At 32.7% G+C, this 23,654-nt stretch overlaps 1 protein-coding gene and 1 long non-coding RNA gene across 2 annotated transcripts; both read right to left on the bottom strand.

Annotated features, from left to right (window-relative positions):
• Positions 1–2,102: 2,102 nt before the first annotated feature.
• On the bottom strand, positions 2,103–3,946 carry LOC104645250 (uncharacterized). Its single transcript, XR_739096.4, has 3 exons — positions 3,707–3,946; positions 2,645–2,704; positions 2,103–2,423 (listed from the first exon to the last, which is right to left on the bottom strand). It is a non-coding gene; the product is annotated as an uncharacterized lncRNA (long non-coding RNA).
• Positions 3,947–9,205: 5,259 nt separating this feature from the next.
• LOC101251565 (phosphoinositide phosphatase SAC6) lies at positions 9,206–22,816 on the bottom strand. Its single transcript, XM_004253188.3, has 21 exons — positions 22,466–22,816; positions 21,483–21,646; positions 21,302–21,385; positions 20,828–20,955; positions 20,633–20,724; positions 19,676–19,733; positions 19,468–19,524; positions 19,353–19,386; positions 19,160–19,240; positions 18,229–18,335; positions 15,437–15,523; positions 15,264–15,341; positions 14,961–15,031; positions 14,785–14,883; positions 13,729–13,828; positions 12,836–12,944; positions 12,592–12,664; positions 12,003–12,096; positions 11,579–11,671; positions 10,224–10,290; positions 9,206–9,662 (listed from the first exon to the last, which is right to left on the bottom strand). Exons 2-21 carry the CDS (start codon positions 21,628–21,630, stop codon positions 9,532–9,534), a joined length of 1,791 nt encoding a protein of 596 aa, XP_004253236.2. The 5' UTR covers positions 21,631–21,646; positions 22,466–22,816; the 3' UTR covers positions 9,206–9,531.
• Positions 22,817–23,654: the final 838 nt, after the last annotated feature.

The raw sequence follows: 23,654 nt of genomic DNA, 5'->3' as shown, positions 1-23,654 counted from the left end.
GAGTTGTTGGGTCTAGGATAAACATATAGTAATGTGGGTGTTTATAGACTCGTTAATTTACAAATAATGCATACATATTTTATAGATTGGAAAGGTTTGGAGGCATTGAGGAAAGGAAAAGTATTGGAGAAGTAGCTTGATTGATTTCGGTTCTTCGGTGGAGGTAGGTTATGGTTTATGTTATCTGATAGTAAACTCTCAATAGTGATTTAATTGCACAGAATGATATAATGAAGTTATCTACGAACTTGATTGTGTGTTTGTGTGGCTTGGTTGTGTGTTTTGTGATTGGTCTGATATCCTGAGAGCGTGGAATTCATATTCTTGAACCCTCTTTATCGAAGTGATGCCTTGAACAAAGAAGGCTTGATTATATATTATCAATGAATTGAAAGTGGTGATAATAATTATAAATTAATAGTATAATTGGATCGGAGTGTCACATTCCGACACGATATTCTTGGATTAGAGTGTCACGTCCCGACACAGTATTCTTGAATCGGAGTGTCACGTTCCGACACGGTATTCTTGAATCAGAGTGTCACGTTCCGACACGATAATATTAATGGAAAAACATATTGAACTTAACGGAATGTATTCAATCTCAAAGAACTCAATTCCCCAAATGGTTTGGTTGGAGACATGAGTCCTCATGGATGATCTTGATACTGTTGACTTATTATATACTTAAGTGTTGTTGACACTTGTTCATGTTGTTTGTTATAAGTTCTATAGTTGAGTTCATACTATTATTTATTGTATGTTAGTTTCTATTTTGGGTTGGCCGATGATACCTACTTAGTACATGTTACCCCGTACTGAGCCCTACTTGTGTTTTTCTTTGTTTTCCTTTTATGGAGTGCAGCAAGTGTACCAATGAATTCGAATTTCCCTCAGCTCTAGCAAGTCTCGGCATATCAGGTTCCAGGGTGAGCTATTCATTCAAGAGCTTGTTGGATTCTCTTGTTCATGACATGATGTCTTTAGTTTTCGGACATAAACTATTTTATTCATTTACTTTGGTGTCTTTGATACTCTTAGACTTAGTAATTGGAGATTAGATGTCCTTGTTGTGATGACTTTCAGATTTTGGAAAACGGTATTAATCAGATTTTGAGCTTTCACATTATTCTTGTATAATATAATTTAAGGTTGAATTTGTTTGTTCGCCACCTAGATAGGTAAGTGTGGGTGTCACTCACGACTCGATTTGAGTTCTGACAGCAACAAGACCAAAGATTTATTTCACTATGTGGCTCGTGTTTAACAGGAAGTTAGCAACAGTGGATAGTTTAGCTAAACGGGGGAGTGAAAGCAAATACGACTTATGTTTTATGTCAGAATACAAATGAGACTATTGAGCACATGATCATACAATGTCAATTTGCAAGAAAGATGTGGGAAAGGTTGTTTACATGGATCCATCATCATAGTGACATTCCAAGAACATGGGGACAATTTATACAATGGTGCACTAAACATGGAAAAGGGAAGACCAAAGCAACCCAAATATTCAAGATCATTTTGGCTGAAGGAGTCTATGGGGTGTGAATTGAGCGAAATAACAGAATTTCGACAAAAAGAGCAAAACGAAGGAAAACGTAGCTAAAGAGATAGCCTATGTGACTATAGCTAGAGATTTAGCTAGTATTAAGGAAAAAATGTATAAGTATCCCTAGACTATGATCAAAATCTCAGAGACACACCTTAACTAAACGAAGGTCTTATTATTCCTGAAAGCGACTCGGGGTAGATTTCGCATTCCATAAAACAAAAAATAACTAGACCGTAGAAACCAGTCAGAATACTTCAAAAGAACGCAGAACCATGATATGCTTTTCTTGTACCATCACTTTTTAAGCAATAATCAGGAAAAACACAACGTTCACAGTTTTTCATATTCAGTGAAAGTACTTGTTTCTATGAACCAAAACTGCAGTTTGAGATTGTGGTAGGATACTATACCATCATAATCATTAATTGGATGCCAAAAGTTTCTTTTGGGAAATGGCACACTTTTCATTTCAAGAAATTATGGCTTATGTCCGAATTTTTTCTGACGGAGCACCAGTACTTTCATTGAAAATATAAAGAGTCTAATAAGGAAAATTAACAAGATATCTTTGTCCTCGTGCTTTTTGATCTAATACAAAAATTTAAGAGATCACAAGGCTTCAAATTGACCTATAAAAATGTTGTATTAGTTTGATCATGTTATATAAACCCAGGAAACAATTATGACATACAGGGATCAGTTGGTTTTGTGGCTCATTCCAATTCAATTTTATGTGAAATCTACCTATAAATCTTCATTTTTACACGTAAGAGATCTTTGCAGGGTCATTTTCTTCCATCAAATTCCATCAAATTGTAAAAGGTTGTGTTGAACTATTTCCTCGACATTCACTTATCTGTCACAGACACTATATCAATATGAAAGGTTTGCATTAGTGATGGTATATATTAGATGATCAGCAGGTAGAAATATGTAAGCTGCTTGAACTTTTAGAACATATAGGTATGTTCCATATGGATATCATTTTAGATTAGGACATGTAAAAGAAAACATAAAACTATGGTGCCAAGCATGTTGATTTGAGTGTCCCCTTCCTAGTTCAACGATATGAAGGTTTAGTCATCTTACCTGTAATTTACTCTGATTTCTTATTGACTCCTGCTGCTCCCTGACCTTAATCTCTCATTCCTGGAAGAACGTCACAAGTCATATCCGTGCACAGATAATAGTAATTCCAAAAGTTATTGACATAGTAAAAATTTACATAAATATCACCATGTGTTAGTATAAAGAAAATGCATACACTGCAGTGAAATAAAATGAATGTACCAATGTATAAAGATAATACATAACGTGGAACTATGTAGACTGTCCATGCTCTTCAGCCTAGACACTAGAAGATGGTGCAGTCTGAAGCTAATGACATATTTCATTGCAAATAAAATTATGTAGAGATTCATATATGCATATGACCACCATAGAAATTGTCAAATGGTGAAGATCAACTATAAAAGGGATGACACAGAGGGGTCAGCAGCTCGTGGACAAGTTTCCTTCCAGTGATTTTCTTGATTGATCGACCACGGGCGCAATCAGCCAGTAACCAAAATTTTGACAACCCTATTTCTCACATAGTCTGATGCATTGGATACTAGAAAGTTAGTTTATAGTATTATCACTGTCATACAACATAGATCCAAATACTAACAGATTCTTCCTTAACACGTAGGTTTCATTAGTTCACACTATTATATATGGCAAGGTTATCAAGATATGAAGAACACATACCACATGCTTAATGAAAAGCATATCTGACATGGGCAATCACTTAATATTGTTTCACTCTTAAACTAGATAATTAAGGTGTTCTAAGCAGTGAATTTTTTGACATGCAAACAAACCTATTCCACAAAATTGAAGTAAAATCCAAACACGGGCGGATATAACCTTTTGGCAACAGGTTCACCTGAAACCATAACTTTCAACATGGAACACTTTTCGCACAAATCAGATTCAAGCACAAGAATCTATAACAATGAAACAAAAACAGCCAAGACTAGGAACAAACAATGAAGAGTGCACTCAAGATCACAACAAACCATCAAATTTCAAGATTCACCATTTTACATATAACAGCGCATATCGTTCAAATCAAACAGAAAAAAAGGAAAAAAAGCAAAGAAAATATACCTCCTGCAATACGAGACTACGAGATAAGCAAGAACTTTTCACTACCACACAAGAAACTCCGATCGAGAAACGGGACAAACAAAGTAAGAGCGTCAAAAAGCTCCTAATTTCTATCTAATTTCAATTTTCTAACCCTGAGAACGATGAGAGAAGGGGTTAATACAAAGGTTGAATTTGGGGATAAAATATGAACGTTGGGATAGGAAAATTCGAATTGCTGTGAATTTTTGACACTGCTATTGCTGATGAACGTTGGGGAATGTTGACATTGGAATGGGTTGGGCTGAAAATGGTGGGCCGGGTCGGTGGGTATGGTTGATTATTAGAATTGGGCTGATGGAAGTAATGGCCTATTTATTGGGAAACTGACATAAATATACTAAATAAAAAAATATTAATCATTTATAGCAATAACATTTTTTTTCACTTGATCACTTTTAATTCATTTATAATACAAGTTTGATAAATATTATAAAGAACAATTTATTATTCACATATAATACAAGTTTTAATTATGGATAATACATTTATCACACATTTTAATACACTTATGATACAATGTATCAAACTTTTACCAAACAAACATAATATATTTCAAAAAAATAATTATAATTCATATATATTGCATAAATAATTCACTTTTAATACATATTCCAGATTTAACATTGCTATAAATAGTAATAAATAAAAAATATTACTAAAATCTGTAATTATTTATTTAAATGTATTGATTCATGTAATTTTTCCGGTATATGGTCTCAAAAATCAAAATTTAGCTCCAAAAGAATTGGTTAATTTTGCAATTTTGGAAAATGTCCAATTCATTTGCAAATTTAGTCGAATTGATAGAATTAAGAGGAATTAATATAAATTAATTAATTTAGTCATAAACCAATTTTTCCAAAACTACAACTATGACTTTGAACTAAACAAACTTAATAAAATATGACTCTAAGAGATTGTTTGGTAGCTAGCTAGAGTTACACATGCATTAATAATAGATGAATTAGTTATATGATAAAATCTATATGTTATTTTATGTAGGATTTAGTTATTCATATATCATTATTTTTCCAAAAAAAAAAAGGGAAAAAAAGGTACTAGTAATTTTGCAATTTAGGAAAATGTCCAATTCAATTGCAAATTTAGCCCGATTGAATCGAAGAAGATGAATTAATATAAATTAATTAATTTAGTTATAAACCAAACTATTCATAACTATAATCATAACTTTAAAGTAAACTAACTTAATAAAATATTTAAGTAAGAAATAAACACTTTTGAAATGATTTTCTAATAATCGTAAAATATACTAGTTATATGCAAATTATTATTTTAAGACTCTAAAAGTGACAAAATTACATAAAAATAACTTTAAAATATTTTGAATTTCATTAATCATGTACTTAATACTTATTAGACTTATTTTAGCATGATTTAGTATTTTTAAATTATGATCATTTTAATTATGACTCATTAATTTGTAATTTTTATTTTATATAATTTATTATTATTATTTTTTAAATATTTTAATGTCTTCATTCATATAACTTTTTTTGTCATTATTTTAAGAAGCATTTTAGATAATTGTATTTTGATTGGATTAAAGAAATATTTGGAGTACAAGTAACTTATATGTTTATATGAATATTTAACCTATAAAGTCCAAAAACAAGAAAAAAAAATTCGAGGTATATTAATTTGGTTTAATTTATAAAATTAAAAACTCGACACAAATGACTTGGTTTGATATTTGAAAAACCTGAATCAACCCGAGGTTGAAAACCCCTCAAAATCTGAGTTTTACTAGTTCGATCTGGCTTATAAATTTAAAAATTTGACACAAATAATTTGATTTGATATTTGAAAAATCTACCAACTCAAACATGCAACCTATTCGATTATACTTTGAAAGTTGAAATAATGATCTTGATTGAGCTATATGTCCAAGGTTGAGAAAATAATCTAGGCCCAAAGGAAGGCCGAAGGTGAGCCGAGCCACTTACGAAAACATCTCTTTAAGCATAACCAATTTGGCATATTAGGATATAGGAAACTTACATAAAAATATTATAATAAAAAAATATTTATCATTTATAGTAATAATATTTTTTTCACTTGATCACTTTTAGTTTATTTATAATACAAGTTTAATACATATTACAAAAAACAATTTGATAATCACATATAATACAAATTTTAATGATGAATAATACATCTATTACACATTTTAATACACTTATAATACAATGTGACAATCTTTTACTAAACAAACATGATATATTTCAAAAAACAATTATAATTCAAATATATTACATACATAATTCACTTTTAATACATATTACAGATTTAACAAGCATTGCTATAAATGGTAATAAATAAAAAGTATCGCTAAAATCAGTTATTATTTTTTAAAATATATTAATTTATGTAATTTTTCCTTAGGATGGGGATTCATTCCTTTATTTTACTGATTTAAAAAACAGAAACAAAACAACAATTAACAATTTTTTTATAATTTTATTTTCTAAAAAAAGACATAATTCATCACTATTCACACCTAACTTTTTTTTTATCAAAGAAAATATTTTTCCCCTTTGACTTAAACCAATAATTCAAGATGTAATAATTATTTTTTAAAAAAAAACAATCCTTTAATGATGCATCACTATTCTCCCCGGTGGATGGAGGCGTTCATTTTCCCCTCGAGATCAACAGGTCCATTACTGAGGTCTTAACAGAGGTTCATGAAAAATTTCGATCAGAAACAAGCCTGAATATCATATCACCAAAAATTCATGGACTGCATATGAGAATCGGCAAAATATGAATTTACTTGCTTTATGACTCGTTTGAACTTGAAAATGTGTATGTTAGCCCCTTGGGACCAACTGGCTCCTTAACTGAAGTCTTAATGGACATTCATGAAAAATTTTGATAAGAAACAAGCCAAATTCGGATCAACAAAAATCCATGGAATATAGCAGATGGATATGGCAAAATCTGGATATACCTTCTTTGGGGCTCATTTGAAACTAAAAATGCGTCTGTTTTCCCCTCGGGATCAACTGACTCCATTATTAAGGTCTTAGCGGACGTCCATGAAAAATTTTGGTCAAAAACAAATTGGAATCTCAAATGACAAAAAAATCATGGACATAGCACACGAAAATTGATAAAATCTGAATTTACCTGCTTTGAAGATCATTTGAATTTGCTAATGTGCATGTTTGCCTCTCGGGACCAACAAGCTCTATTAATAAGGACTTGAAGGACATCCATCAAAATTTCGCCCAAAGTAAGCCAGAATCCCGGATCACCAAAAATTCATGGACTATAACAAATAAAAATAAGTAAAATCTAGTTTTACCTACTTTGGGGCTCGTTTGAACTTGAAAATCCGTTTATTTTTCCCTCGGGCTAATTGACTCCATTACTAAGGTCTATAGCACACGAAAAGTAATAATCTAGTTTATCTGCTTTGAGGCTCGTTTGAACTTGAAAATGTGTTTGTTTGCCTCTCGGGACCAACTGGCTCCACTATTATAAATGATAAGATGATATAAATTTCATTTTCCTTTACATATTAATGTTTGTTAGTACATTATCTTGTATGTAAGATAATTTAGTATTTTAGTTTTATAAATGACTGGTAGGTTTAAGTACTATTTTATAAATTTTGTGATATTAAATTCTCGCACAATGCACGAGTAATTTTACTCGTGATATATAATTATAGATTGGTTTGGTCTCGAGTTGACTTTCTTTAGTTAAAACCAAACCACTAGTTTGAGTTGTTTCTCCAATTTACGACTTGGTTCAATTTTGTTTACCCCTGTTGCCTAATAAGCAAAATGACATAAATAATTTCTTAACTATAGGAGTATGTTTAAAACGTCCTTTAATTGTACAATTAATGAATTTAGTTCTTTAACTATTCAAAAATTTGTCAGTTTTGATCCTTAATTATACACTTGCCGATTTTAGTCCATTAACTATAAACTTATCGATTTTAGTCCTTTAAATATTTAGAAACTTATCAAGCTTGGTCTTTGTCCATTTTTAATACAAATAATTTAGGTTTATACCAACGAGTCCATGCCTTGATAAATTAAATCCTTTAGATACTTTTCATGTTGTTTCTCTCTATGTTACTTTTTCTTCAAATTAACCTTATGCAAACAAACCTTAACCTCAACGATTTAAAATAAAATTCGCGAGGAAAAAAATTTTAAGTCACAATTTTGTTCCATAGAGGATAAAATAAAGCATATTATTGTTATTAATGACTCGAATACGCCAAATTTTATTATAAAAAGAAAAAAAATTACTACCCATTAAATCCAAGTTTATACTCCAACGACTTCATTGAACTGACTTTGTTTAACTTTTCAGAAATTGAAATTTATAAAATAGTAGATTTGCAATTCTTCTAAATTTTTTTAAAAAAAATAGATCAATTTTATTATTCTATTCATTTTATTTTACGTAAAAAAAATTGAGTAAATAAAATAAAATTCACACTGATTAGCATATTCAAGTGCTTAATTTTATCCTCCCTTGAACAAAATTAGGACTAATATCTTCTTTTCTCATTAATTTTATTTTAAATCGTGGATGTTATTGTTCTTTTCGTAAGAATAGTTTGAAGAAAAAAAGACATGATAGAGAAACAAATTTAAAAATGGATTAAAAATTTAATTTCACAAAGATTTTGGTTAGTATAAATCTAAGCTATTTCTATTTTTAAAATGGACAAAAACCAAACCTAATATTTTGATTACTTAAAGGACTAAAATCGACATATTAAAACTGGCAAGTGTATAATTAAGGGACTAATGCCGATAACTTTTTATTTAGTTAAAGAACTATGCTAAATGTATAGTTAAAAGGACTAGTTTAGAACTACTCCCACGAACAATTTATGTCATTTTCTCTAATAAGCTAGCTCAATTTCTCACTACCAGTCTATCACCACAAACTTCAGAGTTCTTTACACAGAGTCACATTCAACTTAAACCATAATCAAATTTGGATATATAGAGTAGTTATTGAGAGACACTAGGAATGGTTAGCCAAAACACACCCCATATGATGCTACTTATTAGCTGGCATAATGGATTTGTTTCAAAATATTTAAAGTTCTACAAAAACAAAGAATCACTTTGTTACCCCCTTCCCCCCCCCCCCCCCCCCCCACACACACACACACACAACAAATATATCCTTGCTATTCTAATTAGTGGAGTTTTTATTGAGAAATGCTTTTATAATTAAGACATGTCTTTCTCAAGGAATTTGCAAAACCTTGAAAGACATTATATGAGGAAATTAGACCTTATTTCTATTGTGGGACATGTACAACCAGTTTTTCTATGCAGGATCCATCTCAATTCCCAACCACCTTGTTGACATGAGATTTTCTCTAATAAAAAAAAGAGGATGAGTTATGGTGAACATTGAACAATCCATTGTTGCACAGAAAGGTCATACCAAACATAAATGAAGAATCAGAAGCACCTGCAGAAATTACACTGGCTTATGTCGAGGCCAATGTTAAATTTCTTTCGTATGACTTCACAAAGTATTATTGGACCAAAAATTCCAATCTACAAACAATCATTCGTAGCTAAACCCTCTGAAATGAAATGGTCGAAGTTATGACATGAAAGCACAAGTGGTAAAAAACAAGAAAAAGAAATCTATAGCCAATCCATTGCACTGTGATTCCTTACCAAGAATACAAAAGTAAATGAATATGTTGACTAGCAAAGCTAGCAACTTCAACAAATATGGCAACTAATCCAGCATCTTAAACTTATAAATCAACGCCTTGACTGGTGCAGGCGAGGCCTGTTACAGAACATGCGACCATTGGCCTTCACAAGTGCAGCTATGGCCAAACTTATGCTTGCCCAAATCAGTGAAAATAATAAGTTCCAAACATCATTCCGAACTGTAGATGGAAGAAAACAAGAACCTCGTATAAGGTTTATGAGTATCAAGAGATGTAAACATTGGCACAAATGTTGTTATCCAAGTCAAATTATATTGGCAACGATCCTTTACTACCAGACAGAGTTTTTCCCTCCACCAGAATTCCACGCACACACACAGAGAAAAGAAGAAAGAGGATCAAGAAAATGCAACATAAAGGGCATAAAACATCCCTTCATCTTAAAATACATAGTTTATTACCCATCTCATATACATACTGCAAATACACTCCTTTGGGAGTTCCATTGTAATCTTTTACCCTAATTTCATATCTTTGAAGTCATGATTGATAACAGGCATGATTATAGAACATGAGTACATGATCAAGGTATTACTAACACATGGATCATTTTACTCTAGAAAGTCATGAGGCCATATAAACCCTTTCAACCCCCACCCCACCAAAATAGAAAAAAGAAAAACTAGAAGCAACTAAACTGGTTTGATTATTGAGATTGAAATTCAAAAATAATGATCATACAGTAGAACCATAGGAAAATTTCCATGTATGGAAGCTCACCTCTCCCCAGTGACAAGGTAGCAAAAAATAAGCCAGTCAAAATCAGTCCCAAGGCAAGAGGAAATGACTGCACATAGAAAAGTTTATAATTAGGTGAGATGATATGACTGACAACGTCAACGTCTGCTTAAAAATATCAGCACATATTTGGACCCGATGATTATTACGAGCAAACAAAAGGGAAATATAACAACACAGATATATAACCTTCTCAAAAAAAGCTTGAACACATTTTCCAGTCAAGTTTGGGCACATTGTGACAATCAAATGGCTGTCAAGTAGATTAAAAGAAAAAAAAGGCCAGCCCGGTTCATGAAGCATGGATTCAGGCAGGGTCCAAGAAAGGGCTGCAACCCTAGTGTTCTGGCTTTGGGTACCATAATCACTTATCATGAAGCTGTAAATGATCACTCTTTTCTGTCCTTTGAACTCAGATTGTGAGTAAAAGAGAGGGACAGGTATTCTTATATACAACTCTCCTAAAATACTGCGATTTTCTGGCTGGCAATTCTCCTTTCAGATGCATGCCTATCTTTTGTCTTGACGTGTTGGGATCATAAATAGCTTCCCCGAGAAATTTGAGACTAATGCTATTCTTACAGTTGAGGGAGCTCAGTGACGACATAGCTTCACCTACTTTATTTCACAATTCCAGCAAATGATAAATATGGAATATGACTGAGGTGAATTGCCTGTTAAATAATAATGGATTATAATATAAACGCCCAACTCCTACAAAATACAACTCTTTAGATCATTTCTTTGCATGTACCTGCAGTAGCATTCAAGTAAAGTCCTTTGATTTCACCTGTATCATTTTATACTTCGAAAACTGTTTCTCTAGCAAATTAGTTAACAATCTCCCCAATACATAAATGGCTGTGAGCTCACAATCTCGTCAACTTTGTTAGTGAAACATCCAAATTAATAGCTCCGGAGAAACTTTAACCAAATAACCCAATTTTAGTTATAATAGTCTATTTAAGATCATGGCATTTACTTGCACCATATAGTAACTTGTAGAGGTATTTGCAAGAGCATAAGTGTGATAGATCAACCTTCAGAAGAGAGTTTCACCAACTAATCTCATATCCGCACAAAATCTCTACTAACTAGGCAACAGGATACTATCTACACTGTTTTTACTATTCTCCTAATTTTGAGATGTGTCTTGTATTATCTTTGCTTATCCCCTAGTTCTACCTCATGCACATGAAATATAAAATTCACTACAAACTACTTTAACCCTGTAGGTTACCAATGAATGCAACATTTTGTTATACACATACTCAGTAGAATCAAACAAATAAGAACAATATAAACTTGATATAGCAAGAATAAGTAATAGCACTCACAGCTATAGCTTCAATGCCTCCTTTCTGCGATGTCGCCGTCATATCTCGGGAGACAGACATAATGTAATGTCCTTGCATTAGATCGATTGCATCCTTCAGAAAGTGTAAGAAGAAGATAGAATTTAAGTGTTTAAGTAGACATGAGAGAAGTATAAACAGATTGTAAATTCTTAATCCTATCATCTCCCTAGCAATTAAGAAGAAAGTCATCCATCAAATATCAATAAATCATAATGAAGACAAGCAAAAGACTAATCAATGCATGACTGCAATTACTACATCCCACATACACCCAGATACATGATTTCAGTATCATTCAAAGAAAACTTTTCCAAATTTTCATATGAACACATGGTACATGTAGGTAAAATGGATGCAAACTTAGTAACATGAAGTAACTAATTGCTGGTATGAGTAGCAATACCTGTTTAGTGCCATCAACAAAGTTGTTCAAGTAGTATCGCATTAGGGCATTGCGACCATCATTGACTATTCCTTGGACTGTTCTCTTACCAAATCTGCATCAATAGCCATTTTAAATTGCAATCATAGGTGAACAAAATACTTAGGTTCAGAATAGTAGATTTTCAAGATTATTGACGAAAGTACATGCACATACAAGTGCTAAATCCATGATTTAATTCTAAATACAGAATGAAAGACATCTTCAACTTTCCAGCTAAGACTTCTAAATCTTCAAAAGATTGTAGTCTTTTTATTATATTACTGGTTTGCAAAAGCAAATCTAGTTGGGTGCAGATACTGTTAAAACAACTCCAAATTGGCATGTGACTGACAGTTCACCAGGAAAGGTTTATGCATGCATATCAGCAAATATAAGAATCTGACTGGTGAATGTAAGGTTCAATTGCATTTGCACAACTAAATATGCCTATAATATGAAATACTGGCATAAAAATTGCTGCCTGTGTTTCATCCCTCTTAAAAATAACATCTACATATTTCAGCTGAACAAGAAGAGACATCTTTACCATGATCAAAGAGAAATATACCTGACAAAATCTCCCTTTAGGGCTGGAGTACCAGAATACTGTATGCTTATATCATCTCCATGGTTGGCCCACACTGCACTTATTCATATAAAGTTAAAAAGAAGATAGAACAAAAACCTGTAAAAGCAAGAATAGAACTAGGTGCTTCCATGAAAACCATTAAAGTTTTAAAAAAATCATCGGCCACAAATTCTAATATACTCTCGAGAGAAAACATTAATACAGATAATCAAAAATTACTCACATATTTTGAAGCTCTCATCAAGGTTGGAGTGTGTGCTTATAGTTTCTTCAGCATCAAAAATACCAAGTCTTCTGAGTTGGAATTCCAACATTCTGCGACCAAGCATGCTCTGCAAATGAATATCATTTATTAGAACATTACTTGAAGTAGGAGAGAAGAAATGCAGATCACGGCAGTAGCCTATATGGTCAGCTTAATTGGTATGGGCTCCTCGTGCATCTTTTCTTGACTCAAGTCTCAGCTACAAAATATTGGTCCTCCTTGCCCCCACCCTCTCCCTCTGTCACCACCAGCGGGAAGTCCTGAACACACACAAAAGAAGGAGATCCCCTCTATTCAAAAGATCCCATACCTAAAACAAGCTAACTAAATTTATCACTAGCCAATATGTCCTCATAATCGCGCCATAAAGCTAGCACACACAAGCATCTATATTACATCTCCTGTACAGTGATTGCTTTGGCCTCAAACCACCTACATTTCCTCTCTGTCCAGAAGACCCAACATACACAAGCTGGAGCAGTTTACCAGATTTCCTTATTACTTTGTTTCCATTGACACCCAAACCAAGTAGTAGGTGGGGGGGTGGGGGTGGGGTGGGGGGGGGCTTGTTTCGAACAGTCCCTCAGTTCACCTCATGAACTAGTTTTGGGATTGAGTTAGGCCCAAAGTCTCTCAACAAGGAGCATAACTATGTGTGTTAAGTGTGAATAAGATAACATGCAAATATTAAGCAGTATCCTTTCACAGTGGCAAAGTTAAAGCATGTTAAATAGAGAACAAGCACTGCAAATGGGACTCGACATTATCCTCCCTGAACCAGTAAATCTAAGCGCTTTTTACATCCATATCCCTATAAAAAATCAAGTAATATTTTTATAGGTAGGAGATACCTGGGTGACATTTGTTCGGTCTAAGCAATCAATGCAGTTGGTCCTCACAACTCCAAGTTGCACCTCAACTTTTTCATCTTTCTCATTCAACAAAAAGTACCTAATATGGAAACAAGAAATCAAATTTAAGAATGACAGATGGGAAAAACAAGAAAGTATGTTGCTTGCAGAACGACAGAGAATGCATTTCTACCTCTCCATGCATAATGAAACACAAAACCGTACAAAATAACTTTTTGATGCAGAGCAATACAGAGTCTATTTTAAAGACAGTAATGCCGTTGCTTGTTACTTGCTCCACCTAGTATCAACAAAGTCCACCTTTTTTTTCTGTTACCTTTTCAGTATGCTCTCTCTCTCTCTCTCTCTCACTTGGTTTTATTTTCACATAATTCTCAAATCTAAAGTAAAAGAAAGTATGTGTGCCCTTGCTGCTATTATTCTTTCCTTGCCCGCAATGCAGGTAGTCTTGGCATAAGCTTCTTGCATCTTAGATGCATAATATAAGATAAGCATCTTGCTTCACCTGCCCTCTGACTTCTGAAAGTGAAATATTTCTTTGTCTACTCCCTATTAATTAGAGAGAACAATTTTTTGAGAAGGAAAATTAAAACTGGACTTATTGACTAGTTATTGAGCATAAACCTGTCATTCAGTTCATGTATGGAAGAAGGGGAATAAAATGTGCAAACAGGTACCCAGAAACCTCCAACTCCCAAAAAGAAAAAAAGATGTAACCAACTAAAGCTCTCAACTATAAACCCGTGATATCCTGCATCCTTTAGACTGTCCTGCCCCTCAACATGCAGGCCAGAATAGGTGCCTGCATCCCATTTCGACCACCATCCCTATTCAGCTAGATAAGATTGGGATGATCCAGACTAGGAGCATGGCTTATGTGATCCCAAAGTACATGCCACAGTTGGGTGGCCAATAATGAGCTAGGATGCAAGATACCATACATGAAAGCAAAGAGGATAATATTACACAATATATACATGAAAAGTGAACTCAAAAGAATCTATACATGAACTGTAAACTCAAAGGAGATTATACCTATTCTTTATGAAGAAATCCTCAATTTGATCATAAAGGATAGAAAGCCGCTCAAAATGAACATGCCCGCATATATGGTGAAAATCAAAGTGCAAGTATCTGCAGAACTCGTTCAATATTAGACTGATACGCAGAAACTTAGTGCTATGATTAGATCACCAGAAGAAAAACCCTACCTTACATCATCACCATCAACATGTTGCATTGCATTGGCAAACTTTTCATTCAAACGCCCTTCTCCTCCATGCTGAAAGGTTTCGGAAAAGAAATGAAAAATTGATAAAATTGCATGACGCATCACCATGAAAATATTTATAGCCACGTTTTTACATACGCGGCAATCAAACCACTTTCTATGTATCAGAGGACATTTTTTTCCTTGATAAGGTAAAGGTATTAAAGGACATCTTCTAGAGCAGCATTTTTGTTAAAAGATAGACTAGTCTGGAAAAAATAGAATAATTATTCAAAGATTGTACCTTGTTGACGAGATCAACTGCTAGAACATTTCCGTATTTCTTTCTGAGGTCCAAAAAGTGTCTCTCAGCTACTCTAGGCTGCGGATACGTCACAAAATGAGGAATTATAAGAGAAGCCATATGAAAAATGTGAAGAGAATGAAGACACTGTAAAGCAGAAAATGCTACTCAACTGCTTCTTCAAGTCTCACAATCTCAAACTTAGGTTTATATGTCAAATCAACAATCTGATCCCACAGTAGTGGGATTGACCCTCTGACCTACAAAAGAAAAACTAAGAAGTTATACAAAACAGCATGATATCTCGAAAATATATACAAGCATGTGCATGTAATGAAACAAACCAATATATCTGGCCAAAAGGAACGCAGGTAGACATTTAAGATTGAAAATTTCCCTACTTTATCATTTCATTGAAAACCCAAAAAAGTTATTTGCATTATTTGACATAGATGATACAGTCTAATTTCGACCATCACATATTTATTATGTTAAAACTCGTAAAGAATCTGTAATACTTCCTGTTCAAGTAATACGAGTATTGGAACCAGTCGAATCAGATATGATGATATGTCAAGACTGAGAAATTCATCCTTGCCCTGATAGAACATCTAAATTTAGTAGATTTCTATCGCAAATACAATTCCAAAGGATGGGTAAGCCAAATATGTCGAGCAAATGTGACAACGTAGAAATACAACACCAAGTTTCTATGACATCTTTTCCGACTTCTATTGTTTGTTAAATGCTACTTATCACCAGATTCAGAGCTTCAGTCAGTTCTGTTCTTATCAGAGGGTAAGCTATAATCCTGTGGCCAGCAGGAAGGAACTAATAGTAATCCTGGTGAAGACTGGAGAAGTTAAGTGATTTATCTTAATTAAGTTCTATTGCCGTTGGCAAATCCAAACAGTATTGTTGATCTCAGAAGCCCATATTGAGACTTGAACCTTTTGTCATCACTAAGTTCATAATTATTATTTTGAGGTGTTTAACACAAATAATTTAATATACAGCAAGCATGACTTGTAGACAGAATGATCTTTTAACATAAAATGTTTTTTGATAATTGAACAAGTACCTAAGTATACTAGAGGTAACTTGTCTTACAACCATGATTAGTCGAAACTTTGTTTTATCAGCCAGAAAGGTACAATGAACCAAAAAAAAAAAAAAGAAGAAGGGAAAAACAGAAAGCTGAAGCTTCTCCACTCAACTCTTAGTTGCATTGTGCAGAGTGGAACAAAAGTTACTATAGTTAGTTAGTGTACCTGATTTTCCTAGGTGACCTGAAGTATCTCCTGTCGAGAATATTAAGTCATCGCTGCATTTAGCAAAAAATATTGATTGGTGTATTCGGCAATATTTGCATAAATTTTGGTGTTGTTTACCACTTGTTTTAGTGTTTTTTTGTGCATAAACCATTGAAAATGGTCAATTAGGCTTGATTATGAATTTTGGACGTTTAGGAAGCACTTTAAAAAGAAGGAGAAAGTAGGATGGCCTGGGACGAAATTTAGTTAAAACTGGAAGATCTGGACAACCTGAAGTTGACTCACAGCCAGTCGTGAGAAATGCTTAGGAAAATTTTGCAAGACTTTAGGACTTATAGTGAAGGAAGACTGCCGCAGCTCCATCCCATGAGGAATCCGGGGACTGGATGATCAATCTGGGTGGCTCTTGCCAGACTAATGTCGTGGTTCGAACTTCAATCACAATGAGGAAAAATCTAGGCAGAAACAGGTGAGCTTATTTTATTCCACACAAGATTTGTAGGCCATGTAAAAGCCCTTCTACCCTATTTTTAGCAGACATTCTGACTGGTTTACCAAAGCTTTCTTGAAGCTTGGAAGAACCCAGATTAGTTTCAATTAGTGGGCCCATCACACTATGGGATGTAAGTCTCCAATTCATCATTTCTTGGATGATGAATTTTTCCTATGAATACAAAGTTACCCTTTTCTCAAAAAAAAAAAACAGTTTTTTCTGAGCTCTTCTTATTTTCTACTGCTGAGGACGTAGTTTTGACTTGGTAGTTGGTTCACAAACACGAGTAGCTAAATTTCTTATCTAGGGTTTCAATAGAACCACTTGTTGGATGAGCTTTCTACTGGGTTTTCCATTAATCAAGCCTTTTTCAGTTTCATTTGGTCAACTATGATGTGTATGTTGTTTGATTTTGGTGAGCGCTCAATTATTGTGCCCTAAAATCTTGTCTTGATTGGGAAAAGAATCACGATTGGGTTTTTGTTGTGCAACAAGACTTCAAAGTAATTAAGGAATTAATTGTTTCGCTTCACAGGTATTAGGTATGATTTGACCTTGTTGTGATATCTTTGATGAGTTGGTTACATGAATACTTAGCTATGGAGTGTAGTTATTGGAATTTATTGGATGTACTATGAAGTGTAGCTATTGGAATTTATTGCTAATAACTGGGAGATATTAGTGATAATATAAGAACTCATGATCATTTTAGAAGAATTAGGCCAGGTTAAGAGAAACACACCAATAGTTCAATCCAACATTTGGGATATACTGATCCTATTGAATTCTCCCCTCCATCTATTTAGTTGGCTATTCTATATATTTTTTTATTGGTTAGTATAATTTCATAACATAAAAGAACCTTGTTTTCATTACTAGGAAATTGTTTGAGTTTTTGAATCTAGTAATATTAACTAGCAATAAATAGATGCAGATACCTATGAGTTCGACCCCAGACTCAAACGGCAGGTTATATTTGCAGTGATTGCTTCCTTATTTTATGACTAAATAGGGTGTGATCAATTAGTAAGTATTTTATTCAAGCATGAATAAATACTAACATTTATTTAAATTATAAACCAGAAAAAGGAAAAAGGCTATCACTCTCTAATCACGTATCAAGAAAAGCAGATTAATTCACGAAAAACAAGAATGGAAGTAGAAAGAATCACACCATCACATTGTTAAACAAGTCTACCTGAACAAATGATGCAGTACATCCATTCAGCTGAATGATTTGCTCGCTTTCCACAAAATTTGCAACAAATCCATCAGTATCGGCACCTCTTCTCCACATTCGAGTGCCTACAATGATTATGAATAATTAACATAAGCCAGAGATCAGGTTATTGCTAATTATAGTTTCCTTAGAGCTCTCTCTCCATGATTTGAAAATCTAGCGACTGTTTGAAGGATAACTAACTGAAGAAGATGAGAAAAGTAAAGGCTTACTTTCTTCATTATTGATACTGATCAACCTAATAAGCGATAATCACTTATCAGATAGAATCTAAATACAAAGTCATCTATACAGTACTAGAAATGTGTTATAAGCAATTCATCTAAGAAAATATTTCTCATTAGGCACAATAAAACCAAGTATTAATCTGAAGATTTAAGGCCTAAAAATATAAAAAGTTATATTCATAGTCCCAAAAAACATTATCTAGGATTTATTTTAAACTGACAGGTATCTGAAGTGGGTGTAAGTAATGATCATAAAAAGAAAGTTGTAATGTACATAAACCAGTAAAGGGCGAAAGTAAGTGAAGTCAAGAGCAGAAAAGACATAACATGGTAAGAATCATATGTAAGACATTGTCCATATGCCAATGACATTACATGAACATTGAACAGTCAAATAACAAAGAAGAAAGGTGCATTATGGGCCTTTCAAAGAATTACACAGTTGAATCACCATTGATATCTTACAGTAGTTAACTGTTACCATTTCAAAAAATATCATTCACCAGTTTACTTATCAAAAACAATATGTATCATTCAGCAGATACTGAGGATCGATGGTTCTTCAGAAAACAACAACTACAATTCCATTCCTTCAATCACATTGATCATTTTTGTCAAATTGCAAAGTTAAGAAGGAAATAACAAGAGAAAGCAAAGAATACCAGTTCTCCTATTACACCTCCTTGCAATCAGTGTAACATCAACAATGTCTTTCCCAATTGCTGCTTGAAAGTTGTGAAAACCTTATGAAAAGTTAAGGTATAACCTCAAAAGATAGCAAACAAAGATATCCTTAAACATGAATTGACGCCATGAAGGTTAAAAAAACCATGTATAACTGAATTGCAAGGATACTGCCTTGGACAACTGGAAGCAGGAAAGGGTCGAGCTGCCATGACAAGAAAAATAGATGAGTTACAAATCTAGAGTAGATCCAACAAAATGAATGAAACTCACAAAATATATTTACCTTGTGATCTATTAGCACTTCCATCATATAGTTGTTCCAAAGAAACCGAGGGTCTGCCTGTGCAAAAACAAATGAAAGTGAAGTTATCAAATCAATAGTTAACCAATCAACAACAGGTTCTACATCAGTTAAAAACGTAACAAGCTACCAGATATGAGTAAATGACTAGACTATGGACTTACATTTATGTAGGATCTAAAAGACTTACTTGTCTCCATAGAGGAAGCAACTTGGATTCATCACCCAAATCATGCAATCGCTGAGCACTGCAGTAGGAACCTCCATAAGTTTCATATTATTGAGAATTGCACCCTATATATTCTTACAATTAGATGAAATGTAACAGTGATAGAAATGTCATAATTCTAGTGTACTTTAAATTAAGAGCAAGTAACTTCAAGTTTAAAAACTTTTAAAACGTAAAATTCACCTCCAAGAATGATAACCTAAAATAAAATCTATAACAAAGGGGGATAGCTTGCTTAGTTTATTGTCTAATGTAGGGAGATACATTTTAGAGGGGTTCAACGTAATGAGATCAGCATAGAGGGAGATGCAAAATAAGAACCTTAAAAGATATAAAAATTTAGCATGGAAGTCTGTTATACGCTAATTAAATAACCTTCAGAAAGAACTGACTTGAATTCTGAAGGATTTTTTTTTTTTTTGCAAAGTTAACTTCTGTAGAAAAACATATATGTGTCCCTTTTATATAGCACTTTCCAGGATAACTCAAATACTATTCTTTTTTTTTAAAAAAAAAAACATAATTCTTAAAATTTTGACAGTTGGATACCCAATTCGCTCAAATGATCAAAACAACCGTATACTTCACCTAAACTAACATAATGAACACTGTAGCCTCAGAGGTACGTTCATCTTAGTTCAACATAAATTATTATGTCTCCACATTCTCAATGTTAAAGACAACCAATTCAAACATCAAACATCTAAAGCTCAGAATTTCATGGTCCATGCTTTAGTGTCAAGCAATAGCCAATTATAACACTTCCAACCAGAATGTTCCCATTTCTTGAAAATAACAAGAACAAATAGTATTTTGTAGGCACAAAAAGCTAGTTGATCAATTTCCAAGCACCTTCTAGAAAAGAAATAAAGGAAGCAAAGCTTGTTTAAGTACTGTAAATGCAAAAAGATAATTCACCTCAATGTTATATTGACATCATAAGAGAAGTACAGACCAGGAGTCTTTTCTGCTACATTTAGCAGGGCAGAAAACTCAGCTTCCATTTTTTTCTGCCAAAGGAAGAAGAAACATCATTGCACCAGAAACAGAAACAGAACCAACTAGATACGCTTCAAAATAAACAGAGATAAGAAGGTAGATATGAGAAACTACCTGTTCGACAGGAGTGTTCTTGAGAGAATGATCACAAGGGAAAACCTTCATTGATGAAACTTTAAAGATAGGGTGTCCCATGTAAGATCCAACACTTTCGCGTTCAGTTATGACCAATAAATATGATCCTGAATGCAATAAAAAGAGAACTTATGACCATTCTTTTCTGGAACTTTGATGTTTTCCTGCAACCTACGATATTCGATTTATCCATTCCTCTCAGAGTATAAGTATGATAGATAAAAAGGAAGAAGTTTTTTGATGGCATGAGAAAACTTTTTAGCGACTTTTCTAAAATAAGTCTTGTTTTCCCTTCCTAATTGTTTCAAACATATCTGTGCAAGACCAAGAGATTGGTGCAATGATTCTAACCGAATTACTTCGTAGAATGATCTGTGAAGAGAATGATCAAGAAAAGGGATACTTTCACATACAAATTATTTAATCATAATATTCTCCTATTTACTGACTTGCCTGCCAAAAGCTTTAAAATCCCAATAACTCCAAAAATTGTCCGAATTTTGGGAACACGAAGTGAACTGCAATGTGGTATCTCATCTAAAGAAGAGAAAATATACAAGGAAAGAACAAAGTTAGCTTATAGAAAAACTAAAAACCAGTAGAGCATTTGAAAACAGCAAAATAAGAAAACAACCTATTAGTTTCATCGACCCATCAACACGACTAATTTCCAAACATGAACCAGAGGATCCATCAGTAGGCTCAACAACATATTGGTCTGGAAATTCCCAAAGTCGCATCCGTTTATACAGTTTCTGTGAAGAATCTCCCTTCTCCATCATTATTGGAATTCAATCACTATAAAATTGTAAGACAAAATCAAATCACTGAACCATAATTGATACTATCAGTTTTGAGTCTCAAAATAAGAAACATAACAGCATTAAAATTCTAACAGGATGAAAACAAATTGCAATAAGGACAAGAAACCTATGAAATGCTAGCAATATATGCAGTTATACACAAGTAACAATTTTATGTGTACCAATGTCTCCATAACAAGCACTATAGCAGCCTAACAAGAATAATCCATCAAGTAACTCCCAAAAGAAACCAACGCCCGTGAACTATAAAAGTGATGGTTGCATGTTTCACTGTCTAAAAGTAATTCAGCTGGGTTTTTTTTTTCTCTTTTTGTTCATGTCACAATTTACCCAAGTTGACATCCCAAAGTTTCTTCATTTATCTATGATTTTAACTATAGAAGGGTGTTATCACCATCATATCTGTGCTTTAATATCCCTCCCATGAAGTAAAACGAAGTATTCAACAATCACATGATAATTTCTTTATTATCTTTTTTTCATAGACTAAAAACAATGTCAGGAAAGTTCTATTCATCATTAAATATATATCCGAGAATAACTAAAGCAGATCTAATAATCGAATCTTCCACAAGCTCCTGATGTTTCTTAAACAAGATATACATCAGTTAACAAAAACATCTCAAACAATGATCTAACAGTTTACTAAGACTCCTATCGCCAATTCTACCATCAAGATTTGACCTTTAAGGGAAATGAAATACAACCCATGAATTGTAGAAACAGAGTAAACAATATGCATGATAAAACCCCAAAAACAAGAAACAAATAAAGAAGTGCAAAAATTGAATACCTGAATGGAGAATCTGCGAATAACTAGAAAATGGGTGGTTCTAACAAGGGAGTAAAATCAATAGAGGCAGTGAGGGTAGGCTGAGGCCAACCCAAAATCAAGAAGGAGCAAGAGTGGCAGCAATAGTAGAAAGTAAATCGAATAAATTAGAGAGAAGAAGAAGAAAAAAGGTTTCTTTTTTCAGTTTCACTATTATTTGGGCGCAAAAACAAACTCAAAGGTAGATGGAATGAAAACAAAAAAGGGGAAGGAATGATACAACGTTCGATTCGCTACCAATTTAACGGAATACCCAACTCTTCCCTTACTTGTCGCTTCTAGTCTGACTCTATTACTCTTTCATCTAATGTTTGATATTTATGTTATAATTCAAAATTTAATGTATAAATAATATATTTTGATTGATTATGATGATACGTAATTATATAATAAAAATATGCATTTTAATTTTTAATACATTTTATTATGATGTTTAATATATGATAAAATGTGTTGTTTTTATTATTTACCTAAACTTAACATATTCATTTTTAAAAAAAGTCTTACAGACTTTACATGGCTAATAAAGTTTACTATTAGTCTTTTTTGTTAGTTTTAAAGAGATAGCTCCATAAAATCTAACACCATTTTCTTTAATTAATTTCTTCAACAAAATTTACTATTTTCTCCTATTAAAATACTATTCTATTGACGTTGTATCCATTTCTGTTTGAAGTAAGAGAAAATAATAATAATTTTTATTAGAGATTGTAAAAAAATTAGTACTCATTAGATTTCATGAAAATTTTCTTTGAAGTTAACAAAGAAAATATCAATGGTGAATTTTATTAAGCACATGAAGTCCATAATTAAATTTAATATTTTTTCTTATAAAAAGTTTGTTACGTAGGATAAACGATCAAAATGAAAACATTTTATTATATGTTTATGTTATGATTATTTCAGTCAAGTAAAATATATTAAGGACTAAAATGAACATCTTTATTATACATTAGGAACTATTTCAATTAAATGAAATAAATTAAGAATCAAAATATAATATTACTCATACATTGAGGATTATTTTGGTCATTTTCTTAATTATTAAATATTACAGAAGTAATACAATATTTAATAGTTAATTATAAGTATGAATAAAATTAATATTTTGTGTTTTATTTTTTTAGAAATATACATAACTAATAGTATG

The sequence above is a fragment of the Solanum lycopersicum genome, chromosome 2 (genome assembly GCF_036512215.1).
Source record: "Solanum lycopersicum chromosome 2, SLM_r2.1".
NCBI lineage: Eukaryota > Viridiplantae > Streptophyta > Magnoliopsida > Solanales > Solanaceae > Solanum > Solanum lycopersicum.
The sequence above is the reverse complement of the archived record's forward strand: the minus strand, read 5'-3'. Positions and strand labels throughout refer to the sequence as shown.